Source organism: Battus philenor, unplaced genomic scaffold (assembly GCF_028537555.1).
Source record: "Battus philenor isolate CCGP_79_NKW_IND1 unplaced genomic scaffold, ilBatPhil1.0.hap1 SCAF_5, whole genome shotgun sequence".
NCBI lineage: Eukaryota > Metazoa > Arthropoda > Insecta > Lepidoptera > Papilionidae > Battus > Battus philenor.
This window is the reverse complement of record NW_027181715.1, coordinates 16,736,593-16,749,714: the sequence shown is the minus strand read 5'-3', so window position 1 is coordinate 16,749,714 and position 13,122 is coordinate 16,736,593. Positions and strand designations below refer to the sequence as shown.

At 36.3% G+C, this 13,122-nt stretch overlaps 1 protein-coding gene across 1 annotated transcript; it reads left to right on the top strand.

Annotated features, from left to right (window-relative positions):
- The first annotated feature begins 8,596 nt into the window (after positions 1-8,596).
- On the top strand, positions 8,597-10,981 carry LOC137929942 (uncharacterized). Its single transcript, XM_068773087.1, has 5 exons — positions 8,597-8,702; positions 9,079-9,425; positions 9,627-9,831; positions 10,296-10,478; positions 10,674-10,981. The coding sequence occupies exons 1-5, from the start codon at positions 8,597-8,599 to the stop codon at positions 10,979-10,981; spliced, it is 1,149 nt and encodes a 382-aa protein (XP_068629188.1).
- Positions 10,982-13,122: the final 2,141 nt, after the last annotated feature.

Here is a 13,122-nt window from a genome sequence, read left to right as displayed (position 1 = left end):
TTATTCTCTCATCATTATCGTCTTTATATTAGTTGATGGATGCCCACCGTTGGGCATAGGGCTTCCACAAAGATCGCAACGACGACCGGCATTGCGTCCTTGTCTATGTCGTCTATCCAACTAGTAAGGGTCCTATCCACGCCGACGCGTCTACTGTTCGTTGGACAAAGTTAATACCAAAGATTTTCAACTTATATCATTTATTTAATAATTAACATTTTATTCTTCGCTTATGAGAAGAATGCAAGAGTTCCCTTGTAACGATATCCTTCAACTTAAAATTACAAAGTTATCGATACGTAACAACATTTTGACGGGGTTTTTTATGATAACCTTCAGAGTATCTTTAACATAGTAGTATAGCAATTGATTTCCCAGCTTTATTACTACAATATCAATAATTTACACTTGTAAGATATTATAACAAGTTTTTGTTTTCTAATAAGAAGACAAAGATTTGTTTACATGCTTTTCAACAGCGCGGACACGTTTATTCAATTTAATTATATTTTAACATTTTACAGAAGCCAATAAACTAATAATAAATATTAATAACATATACATGTATGTAGGTACATAGTATATGCATTTATATAAAAACATATATGTACATATGTGTGTATATATACATTTACTTCTGTTGCTCTGTTTCTGGCTCTATTTATTCTACGACTTGACTAGTCTTTAAAGTGATATTCATAGTAAATCTGCGACCAAATGTTATAATATGCAAAATATATATATATATATTAAATGATAAAACTAATTTATAATAAAAAAAATTTCAACAAATAAAGTGAATCACTGTGTAAAAGTTATATTTATCACTATTTATTAACAATAACAGTACGAAGCATGGCAGGGAAGCTGATACGAAATAAAAGTCAAATTATTTAGTATATTTATTACATGCAGATACAACTTATTGATTACTTATTGAACAGTGATCCCACGAGTTTGTAGCCGAGGTGGTGGTGTTGGTTGCCGTCAGTTTGAAGCGAACAGCCGTGCTAGTCGCTCAGCTGACCCGCCGCGACCGTTTCTCTGTGCAATTCGTGCTCCGTATCTTACGATTAATTCAAAGTAAGTAACTTAATTCAAATATTTACCTTATATTCATTAAATATCTTTTAATGTAGAATATAAATAATTATATTTAATTTGGGTCTAATAACATAATCCAGTATTACAACCATAATAAGTAAGTTTTTTAATATACTTGGTGTATTTAAAAAAAATTGGTACAATTGACTTATAAATTTCTTCTACGGGATTGTATGCTACGTTAGCATATTATTCGTTTTGTTTTACAAAGACCACACTCATAAATTATAATAGTTATGAAGTAACAAGCGATCTTAAATAAATATAATCTATGTACAATATTTAATATGAACGTTGTTATTGTAATTCGGTTCTATATTTATTGTCTGCGAATTTAAATTAACGATAGAGAACGCTATCAATTGCAGCTTTATGATGCACCGTATGTTCACTGAACAGTATGTTTACACGTGACTACTTTTTGAACAAGCAACAATTTTTTTTTCATTTAATTAGATGCCTAAAGTTTCTTTTGCGACAAGTCGTAGTGTAAACGGAAACAATCAACATAACATAATAATCAACATGACTATAAGAACAGCGTGGGTAGAACCCCCCACTAAGTAGACCAACGATATATAAAAGTGGGTACGCAAGATGGGTCATCGTGGCATTCTTCAAAAGAGGCCCATGTCCTGTAGTGAGTGTCTGGAGGCTTTCGCATTGTTCACACCACGAACCTTATAGGAAGTACGCCCACGTGTAAACACATCCTTAGCTCGTTATTACTAAATAATGAAAATACTTTTCTTTTGACTTCGGATTTATATTTCTGGTATTGAAATCCGACAGGCTACCACAATGTTAAAATATACACACTTTGTTTTAATCGCAAAATTGTTATGCCGATATGCTGTTTTTTCTTGTGTGCTTAAAAATTTTATGAAGTGAAAAATTAGCAAAAAAACTTCTCAAGTTTTAGATGACAGGTTCTATAATGCGAAAACTGATGTGGCCTTTGGCCAATCAATTGTGAAATACAATTGAAATCAAATACATGCTTATTTGTGCTTATTTTAAACTGGTTATTTGCAAGACATCTAAAAACACATCTAATTCATCTAATTTTTCGACTATAGCCCAGTCACGTTAAAAAATAGTGATTCATCGTGGTCACTTTAACACGGTTTTCTATCGGACATGTTATATAATATATAAACCAATAAAATATGATTTTCATTATTATCTATAAATTATGCAAAAAAGCACGCCTTGCGGTTCATTCGAAAAAGTTTTTTTTATAAACTTCTTATAGTAACTAGCTGTTCCAACAGACCTTATACCGCCAGTAGTAAAATGTTTTAGAATATTCAGTGAAATTATTGAAGTTAAATGTCAAATAAATAAATTACATTTATAATAAATTAATACTTACCGATGCAGATGGTAAACGATGCTGTAACGGGTGAACTGTCAAACGTGAAGTTTTTTTTATAATTTTTTTCTACAGAGTGTAATGAAACATAAAAAAGGTGAATGGAATCGATAACATTCGTGTCAAGTTATAGCGTGAACAGAAATATTAATTCTTTTAATTTTACATATATAGATAATTTTATTTATTTATTAATTTAGTGTATATTCAAAATCTTTAATTTCTCGTTAACTGGCAAATATTGCCCAACAGTACAACAGTTTTAACTTATCTAATAATTTCAAAAATAGAACATATTACACTTAAATATACATGCGGGCCTAACGAACTCTGCATTCTTCATTTCATTCAAATAACATTGACATGGTAACACTGATTGTTTTATTTGGTACAAGCGAGCTCACCGAAAATACCAAAGTATTTATTTTTTAAAAGGTTTTATTTAGTTTGACCCGTACGGAATTTTTTTGGGTCAAAATTATAAATTGAAATTTAAGCACCTTTCCGTTATCAGATTGATCTGAAATTTGGTACACACATTTAATTTAGATGACAATACAATATAATAAAATCAATAACATTATAAACCTAAGATGGCCGCCGATATAAAATGGCGGATTACATATTTTTCCTTAACCCCTTCAATATGGGTATCAAATGAAAGGGCTACACTAGTAAAACACGATGATTATGTCAAAATTTAAAATTCAAGATGGACGCCGTTCCAATATAGCGGACTAGGTACATATTTACATAACATACCACAACCACCACAATATGGGTATCAAAAAACCGTTTAACTTAAAAGTTTTTTAAATGTATTTATATTTAACTGTGTTAATCCACATGATTCTATATGGCTATGTAGTGTGGTTATTATAAATAATCGTAAATAATTATCTAAATAAATGTATAAATAAATAAATTAATATACCACACAATATTGTACGTATAGAGAAATAAACATGTAATAATATATTGGTAAAGTTAAGTGCGGACATTCCACGGAATATCCTTGATATTGCAGACGTGTGGACCCATAGTGCATCCGTCTTTAGTACTTTTTTATCTATTCTTAAATATTTGGAAAACGCTGCATTAGATGACATGTTCTTTGGTGATATAGGATTAAAGGTTTCTACTGAAAGTGACATTACAAAAATATTTTATTTTGTTAATTGTATTTATTCATAACTCATTGAAATCGCCTCAATAATTAACTTATAAACATAAATATTTTGAATTATATATAATATATATATGTTCATTAATTTTCCATTCCTTTCGCTTGTTGATCGTTTGCTTTATTTTTCCTTTTTAATCAAATCAAACCACTGGATGTCTGGGAGAAATAGTGTTTTGCGACCGCTAATTTAATCTAAATTGTTTTGGCCTATTACATGTTTATTAACACGTTGAACGCCAGACTAAAAACCGTGTTTAGTTCAGTGGGCCGCGACGGACACCATGTGACTGCCATCATGTTGGGTCCAAGAGGCCGCGTCGGACACCACGTGTCCGCATGCCCTCGATCACTTCAGAAGCCTCTAGGGAGCCAACGGACAGTGTTTCGACTGTTTTTACCAAGGCATGTGACCCGCGCGGCCTCGCACAAAAATAATGGGTAAATCGCTGTTTCCGTAAGTCGCCCATTATTTTTAAGGGTTTTACTGACAATATTTGCAAAATAACACCTTGGCGATTTTTTGACGATTTTCGATTTAATGGCGTGGCCCCAGGGGACAGGATGCTGTCGGATCCATGGTATCCGCCATGGCGTTCAACGTGTTAAAGAGTTAATAAATAAATAGATAGTATTTGTTAGCAAAAGCTAGATTATTCAATATTCCTTACCAATGATTAATCGAGGTTATTGCATAATAAAAATAAAAAACCTTGCGCGGGAACTCCTCTGACGCCGCGACTTGTAAACGGATACGGCGAAGTGTGCCGCTTTCTCCTTACGTAACGCGCGCGTCACGGCGCCGCCGTCGCAGCTGTCTCAACCGATTCTGGCAATCGCACAGACCCAGGTTCGATTCTCTAGAGCAGCCTTGGACAGTAAACCCGTCTGGAATGTCGGTATAGGTCAGGTGTTTCCTTCATAATCCGAGCAATTTCCAAATTTTTTTAATGTTCTTTTTATAATTATACAAAAACGTACTAAAATGTATTTACATAAATTATATTTTTTAGAACATATTCATAAAAATATAAAATGTGTGTATCGAATAAAAATTTAAAAAAATTGTCTTCATAATTTATAAACTTCTTTGCTAAACTGCAATGATAATATTCTTTTTAATATATAATTAGATGAACATGTACATATTCAAAATTTTAAGTGCCGCATGTGGCTCTCGAACCGCAGGTTGCCTCACCCTGGTTTAATCAGGTAGAGCTTTAGGAGTCAAAGGACTGCAAAGTGTAGGCCGTCCCCGAAGAATAGATATCTTTGGGGGCGGTCTACAAGGATATACCATAATCAACACGTTTGGCAGGCGGGTTGCCGATCGCAATATGTAGTATTATAAATATATATATACCAGAAGTTGCTATTTAACAGCATCTCAAAACTTGTTTCTGAGCTGTGCCTATCCTATGTAAACAGTGCACAAAGTGTAAACTAAATAAATACTTTAAAAAAACTTTTAAGTTAAACGGTTTTTTGATACCTATATTGTGGTGGTTGTGGAAAAATATGTACCTAGCCCGCCATATTGGAACGGCGTCCATCTTGAATTTTAAATTTTGACATATTCATCGTGTTTTACTAGTGTAGCCCTTTCATTTGATACCCATATTGAGGGGGTTAAGGAAAAATATGTAATCCGCCATTTTGTATCGGCGGTCATCTTAGATTTATAATGTTATTGATTTTATTATATTGTATTGTCATCTAAATTAAATGTGTGTACCAAATTTCAGATCAATCTGACAACGTGAAGGTGCTTAAATTTCAATTTCTAATTTTGACCCAAATAAAGAAATTCCGTACGGGTCGAACTAAATAAAAACCGTTTAATAACAAGGTTCTATCCCGGGCACCGAACCCGCGACCTACGTTCGCAAGTCTCAGTCCTCCACCGCTGGGCTGTCTCTGCTTTATGATCTAACAGTTCCATCGGTACCGAGTTCGCGGAGCTAAGAGAACCGCAAACTTATTGAAAAAAATACCTCCAGGTTACATGCCGGTGACTGGAAACGTTTACACGCATGAAGAACTATACTCGTGGTAGTGTTTAGTGTGGTAGTCGTGTAGAGAAGAACTTAACCCTTAAATGCATAATGATAAAAAACTGCAACATACCACTTTGCATACAATAGTTTAAAGTAAATACATAGTGTTGTATATGTGCAATATAAAGTTTTTTTTTAATAATTATGTTATAAAAGTATTATCAAATATATAAAATTCTCGTGTCACGGTGTTCGAACTTGAACTCCTCCGAAACGGCTTGACCGATTTTTACCAAATTTTACATGCGTATTCAGTATGTCTGAGAATCGGCTACTATCTATTTTCCATACCCCTGTGATAAGGGTGGTCCACCCCTAAATTTTATTTTTAATTTTTTGGTTTTTATTTTATTATGATACAGCATACAAAAATACATACAAACCTAAATTTTCACCCCTCTACGATCAACCCTTATTTTACATTTGTTAATTAAAAACTTTAATTTTTTTTGCAAAACAACGTTTGCGGGATCAGCTAGTATATATATATTTTTCTATTTTTCCCTGCATAGTACTGTAATCTGCAAGATATATATCTAGTTTTATTTTAAGATTAAGATATATGTTTAGAAGTATAAATAAAAGTGATGCATTTAAGGGTTAAATTATAACTACAACCATCGGCGAGTAAAATAAATAATATACATGCTATAAAAATTGCGGACCTTCATAGTGTATTTAAAAGGCACCGAGAAAAACTAGTTTTTCAAAGATTTAATAATATTCCACATAACAATGAACTACCATGTACAAAATTCAAAACGCATATTAAAAGTAAATTAAAGCAAAAAGCGTATTATTCAATAAGCGAATATTTAAATGCATAGAATCCCTGGTAATGATGTCGCCTGATTATTTTGATTTCATTTATTTATTTTTAAAATTTTAAAAAGATCGTTGTGGAGTTTCTTTCTGCTTTTTCTCCGCAACTATAACACCTTGCAGAGTAGAGTCAAATATAAAATAGGTTAAAAAAATAAATAGTTGACGATCAATAAGAGTTGTGTAAAAAGTTCCAATGTTGAATAAATACTTTATATTTTATCTTTATCTGTGCCTAGTTAAGGCGCTCTGTATAAACCCATGAGTAGTTGCATTAGCCAACGCACAAATGTCCCGGACATTACTAAGCCGGACGGTATCGGTCTCTTGTGCAATTCGCATTGTAATTATTACATAACCGTTTGCTTTTGTTGCGCGACCCAATGTCAAGCTTCACTGTGCGCGGGTCTCTTTGTTTTGGTTGGATTATATTATGACGTCACAACTCTTGTACGTGACAACGACACAACATTTCTTGATAATACTATTTATTTAATCAGTTTTATACAAGCTGTCCTGACAGAGATTGTACTTTCAGAAGTTATTCAATAGAAGAAACGAGCGAAAAGGCAGATTGGTAATGATACTTTGACGAGCGCTGAACTTCAAAGGCATCGGCTAAAAGTTGCCAGATTATCTGTATTTTGGAATGTATTCAGCGGAATTACACCAAATAATTCCCCCATCTCCTTTCTTCTATCTTTAATGGAATCAGGCGTTACCTTGCGGAAGTCCATCCTAAGTAAGAAAAGGACCAATATTTAGCCACTTCCGCACATGCAGTGGTAGTCGTGCAACAAAGTGCACCGCCCGTGCAGTCAGTCGGTTAGGACTCTGTGTTTGGCACTAATCGGTGTAACATAACTCCTGAAGATGCTCCGTGGAGGGGTGAAACACGTGTTGAGTAATTTGGCGGTGGCAGTTGTGTGATACGCATTTATCAGCGGGCCGGCGGGCGGTGCACTTTGTTGCACGACTACCACTGCATGTGCGGAAGTGGCTAAATATTGGTCCTTTTCTTTCTTCTATCTGACAACAAGACGCACGCATTCACGACATCCGTACACGGTTGAAATTTCTTCAACACGCGCTAAGCGTTTTATTAATACTTTACCTAACTAACCTGCTGACGTCATTGTTTCTAGAAAATTATAACTTAGAGGTACAAGACAATTATAACTTAGGAGTCTTCAAGACAAGAGTGAATTGGTTTCTTCTAGGCAAGCATGTACTGTGGTAGACCTCGTCATAGCTTAACATCAGGCGAGACAGAGGTCAAATACTCGACTATAAAACATAAAAAAAATAATGTAACGTATTTATTTATTAATTTATTAATAAATTTTTTATATTTAATAGTGACAGAGCAGCGGCTGGCTTTCGAATTTTAATTCGGATTCGCGAGAATGATTTAGCTTTAAAAATTATTATAATCGTAGTGGGCAGCAATACGGAGCGCTCTCACGTGAACGCTATATAAATACAACTCGTAATTGCTTTACAAAAATGTATAGCAGAGCTCCCCAAACTTTTTTGTGTCGTAGACCCCTTGCCATGTTTTTCCGTGTTGGGTAGACCCCCTACTTACTTGATATTGATTTCCTGTAAATTTCTAACTGTAGTGAAGTTTAGTGTTAAAAACTTAAAGTAAAAACACATGTTAATTTATACATTTATAAATTGAATTTAAAATAAAACTACTCAAAATAAAATTTTGTATCTGTTATGTAAAATATACGTAACATAAAATAAACTATAAATAAAATAACATAAGCAATAAGTCAATATTTTTAGTGAGAAGGATGAACTTGATGCTTTAATAATAAATGACGAAGGAATAAATAGCACTATCGTGGACCCCCATTTTCGTTTCATGGACTCCCAAATTTTGTTTCGCTGACCTAGACCCCTTGCAGGTTGTCATAGACCCCTAGGGGTCGATATAGACCACTTTGGGAATCACTGATCTATAGCATTACATGTACGCGGTTTCAGATGACTGTTCTGATGTATACGTTGGCGCTCCTGACAGTCGGCCTGGTAAGGTGTGAGAACATGACGTCATCTGACGACACTTGCGCGCACGAGTGGGAGGAGGGGCCGTGGGGCGAGCTTCTCCAGCAGTGGGCACTTACTCCGCAGCCGCACTCCGATAGGCACGGTAAGCAGTCCATTTGAAATAACTAAAACCAACCTTTTTTTCGAGAAATTTTTTTATATGAAATCGAAGTACAATTTTCTTCTTAGCTGTTCCATTGCCCTAGATTTATAAAAATTGTCAAAGGTCTTTTGTATTCCATGAGTTACTACTGATTTCATAGAAGATAGAACAACTTGGGAATTTAGGTTCACTGTCAAGCTATTTCTATGTTAACTAAATATTTAATTTTATATTATTTAAAACAATACCAATACCCGTTGAGTTCCTTTACTTGTTCTCCTGAGGTAAAGTTAGTAGAGGCATTTCAGTCGAAATACAGAAGAGAAGTAATTCGTCGCTTGTTGTTGAATCTTACAAATTAAAATAATTTTTCCAGGTCGCATCATGGCGCTACCGCCTACAAAAGGCTATTACGTAACCGATCGCATTGACGGACCTTTAATGCCTCCGCCGCCTCCACCACCGGGACCTCCTGATAATCACGTACCACGGCCTGGGACATCTGGATCCCCGACACCACCCCCTGTAGCCCCGGGCGCGAAGCCTCCCTCACCTGGTTCGCAGAGGCCCAGTGGTGCCTCGCCTCCGGGGCCACCTTCTCCAGCGTCTACCAGCGTGTTACGAACCCCCATCGCGCCGTACAATTACAATGAGTGGGACCCTCCTGCCGGTAGCAAGATCGTAAACCGACCAGGTCATTACGACACGTTCAGGCCGAGCTACGTGAGTACCAAACCTATCATGATACTAAACATACGATATAACTAGTAAAGAATTCTTCTACCTTATAAAATGCTTGAAGTGATAATACAGGTTAGAGAACCTTTAGTGAAAATATTCCCAAAATATTATTTAAATATTGGTCTGCTGTACCAAATTCCTCACTTATCAGCTTTTGTCAATTACGGAGTTCTGTTGTTCCAGCCAGCACCCATGCCGGGCTACCGTCCGCAACGACCTGCAGTCGATCGCGTGGACGATCCTCCCAGGAAGCAAGTCTCCGAGACAGACCTCTACCTCCTAGGAGCGATCGAGAAGCTGGTCTACCGCGTAGACCTCATGGAGAAGCGCCTGCGCAGGATGGAAGAGAACGTACATTACCTTGTCGCCGGCACCGATACTGTACCGGGTAATTTTTATTTTTATAAACCAGAGGATTAATCTGACAATATATATAGATACAGTTGTATGCTATACGCGATAGATACACACCCTATTACATCACATTAGATCTGGAGTTTCGGATTTTGGATGTGATTAGTTCCATAAGCAGATATATATAATAAACCAGTCTTTTGGCCGACGAACAAGACGAGGCCAACAGTGTCGACATCCAACAAAGTCCCAGTATTTTTGGACAAACGTGAGAACCGTGTGTAGCTTATTTTCTAACGACAGGCGCCATCTACTGATGGCTTGCCTTATTAATTATGCGCCATCTAGTGGAACTAGTACATTGACATCCATAATGGGGTTGCTATTACATAAATATTTTTGAAAAGAGATTTTATATTCGAATAAAAACACCGGAGTGAACACAAGTATTGTCTTTCATTGGAGAGTCCGTCCAAAATGCATGCATGTTCGTTGCAGAGCCATGCGTGGCCAACTTCACCCGTGTCGGCGGCGTCTGCTACCACTGGTCCGCCCAGGCGTTGGACTGGAAGGGCGCCAACCTGGCCTGCAGGAAACTGCGAGGCGCTTTACTCGAGCTGCAAGACCCTGCCCGAGCTCGCCAGCTCACCTCCGCCATCCTAGCTGACAAGCAGCTCAGAGGTAACCAGAATTATGTTTTATACGTACATATCCTTGTTAGTACTTTACCTTATTTATTTATAAAAAAAACTAATAGAAATTATAAGGGTAATAGTCATTTTATTCGGTGGAAACGGAGACATGATCTTTAGGCTTTATTCAAAGTCAAGCAAGTTAGTAATTGGGCGATAAAATATAAAAAATATCTGTTTTTAGGCAACGACTTCTGGACGGGTGGTTTGAACCCGGGCCTGCTGTGGATCTGGGCGCACTCTGGTCGCCCGGTGGAAGCCAGCGGCAGTAACAGCACCAGCATCATTGGGGAGGGTCGTTGTCTGGCGCTAGCGCACGATCCTGCTGCCGGGGCATACTCCTACCGTGGTCGGGACTGCGCCCTACGTCTCCGCTACGTCTGCCAGAAGGAAGAGGATAAGGAAAAACTCGCCAACGACATACAGCGGGCGGCGCGCGAACTCAACTCCATAGGCACGAGGAAAGCCAAGATATTATGGGACAATGCGTAGTCTATAAACACTAGCAATTTTATATTTTTTTATGATATCATTCAACGTTGATAAGACTGATTTTCAAGATTAAAATTTAAATTATCTAAATCTACATGCAATTTTCTAATACGAGTCAAGGACGACATCCAGTGTTGGACACGAACCGCCCTCGAGACTTCTAAGAGCGTTTGGATCCGGCCTTCATCGCCTTCGACGACATTAACAAGGTCATGTGTCCTCGTTATTGTGAGATACGGTCATCTGTTCTGCGCTCTGTGATTTCAACATGCCAATTCGCTAGGCTGAATCGATTACTCCTGTTCCTCTACGAATCTCTTTATTCCTGGTTCGATCTCATTTATCAAGAGCATATCTCCTCCAGGGCTCGCTGACCAGCTTTGTGACAATAAGGTCGAAAATGAAGCCGCATATCTTACTTAGTCTTATTATTTTAGCAGAGTAGTTGTGGTCGAGAGTGGTGGCACGTTCCTGGCTATCTTTTCCTATTCGACTCCGACTCAGACAGCATGAGGGCCTTTGACCAGTCCATTTCAAGGCTAAGCTGCTCATATATTAAAAGCTGCTCGCTTTACCTAATAGCAAGTCTACATATATCGTACTATCTCTTAAGGTGTGTACAAGTAAAGAAGAAGCTCTTAGGCTATCGCTATATGTTAATATTTCGCTATATGCTCGTTCTCTCTTTCACCGACTATGTTTCTATGTAAAACAATAGTGAATACACTAAAGATCTTTTAAGGAGAATTTTTGTTTCCTAAAGTTAGAATCTTATTACAATGTAATCGACCAAATAGGTATTATGTAATATTTTATTTATATGTACACCAATACCTCACTTTGCAATATTATAAAATACCAGATACAACACGTTAAAATTTATATAAATTTATTATTCTTTTTTTTTTAAAAAAAAACAACACACTATGTAATTGAAACTGAACTTCAAAATTGGCAAAACAAAGTGAAAATAAAACTTTATTAAAATTGCGTTGATTTTTAGTTAGAAAGGGAGTCTCCGAGTTTTGATGGCATAGCGCAATTAGAAACGAAAGTGTAGCCATCTTTTGGAAAAAAAGAAAATTTCAAAAAAAAATTAGACTCGAACCCAAAACAACGCAACCTCGAAAATCTAACGACGCACAGTGAAAATTAGTACTAATTAAGCAACGACGCAACTTCGAAAAAAACGCTAAACGAAACGACGCAAAGCGAGGTATTGGTGTACTTTTTTTTATTAAAAATAGAGTAATTTATTGGTAAATCTAGTAATGTATATTTTAGCTATAAAATATCAACGACGTCAAAAGCAATTCTTTGGTTCGAGTTACATTCATTAGAACGTATTAAACATGTTCTACCTATAAATAAATCTTTTATTTTATCATTGACCAGTGTCCAAAGTCCTTTATTTATTGAATACCAACTTTAAAATATACACGAAACGTTTCGCTATTGGTATGGATACTGAATTTTCTAAATTGCCATGAGACGTATTTGCATTAAATCATCGTCAACGGCGCATGGGGCAGGGGAATCCCACGCCAGCGCGTTCTATATTCATGTCGTGCGAAAGAGAGCGCGCTACAACATTTCTCGCCTTGTGATTGGCTGACGGTTCTAATTGGTTTAAAAATTTTAACTTACTTTTTGATCACAGCGGTCGGTATGTTAATACATAATTTTATTTTTCGTATTTTAAAACCTTCCAGTGTTACCAGTGTATCAACAGCTTTATACTACCACGTGATTACATGCATTAATCATAGGAATAAATAAAACAGATTCTCTTTTGTAATAGCTTATAATCCTAATATTTACAAGTTAGACAAGAATCACAACAACTTATCTAAAATAAATATTTCATTTGCCGAAACATTCTCGGCGATTCTGCTTAGTTTTCTGTGTTAATTTCTGTTTGACTGCAAATCCAATGTTGCAGGCGACTAGAGGACTCTACCAGGTTCTAGCGTCCTCCGCCTACCGCACATGCAAATATCACTCTTAAATCCAAGAAAATAAGGATGATACAATTCATCCTATAAAGAATGGCACCCAAGATATTAATTTCAGCTCTATCTTTATGAACTTAAGAGCGATTGTTGCCTGTGACACCAACGAATAACGTCGAGAAGATTTTT

Excerpts from the sequence above, each read along its gene's own strand:
- LOC137929942 (XM_068773087.1), top strand. The coding sequence starts at position 8,597 with ATGACGTCATCTGACGACACTTGCGCGCACGAGTGGGAGGAGGGGCCG. Across the intron at positions 9,426-9,626 it reads ACACGTTCAGGCCGAGCTAC|CCAGCACCCATGCCGGGCTA; the intron begins GTGAGTACCAAA and ends CTGTTGTTCCAG. Across the intron at positions 9,832-10,295 it reads CGGCACCGATACTGTACCGG|AGCCATGCGTGGCCAACTTC; the intron begins GTAATTTTTATT and ends TGTTCGTTGCAG.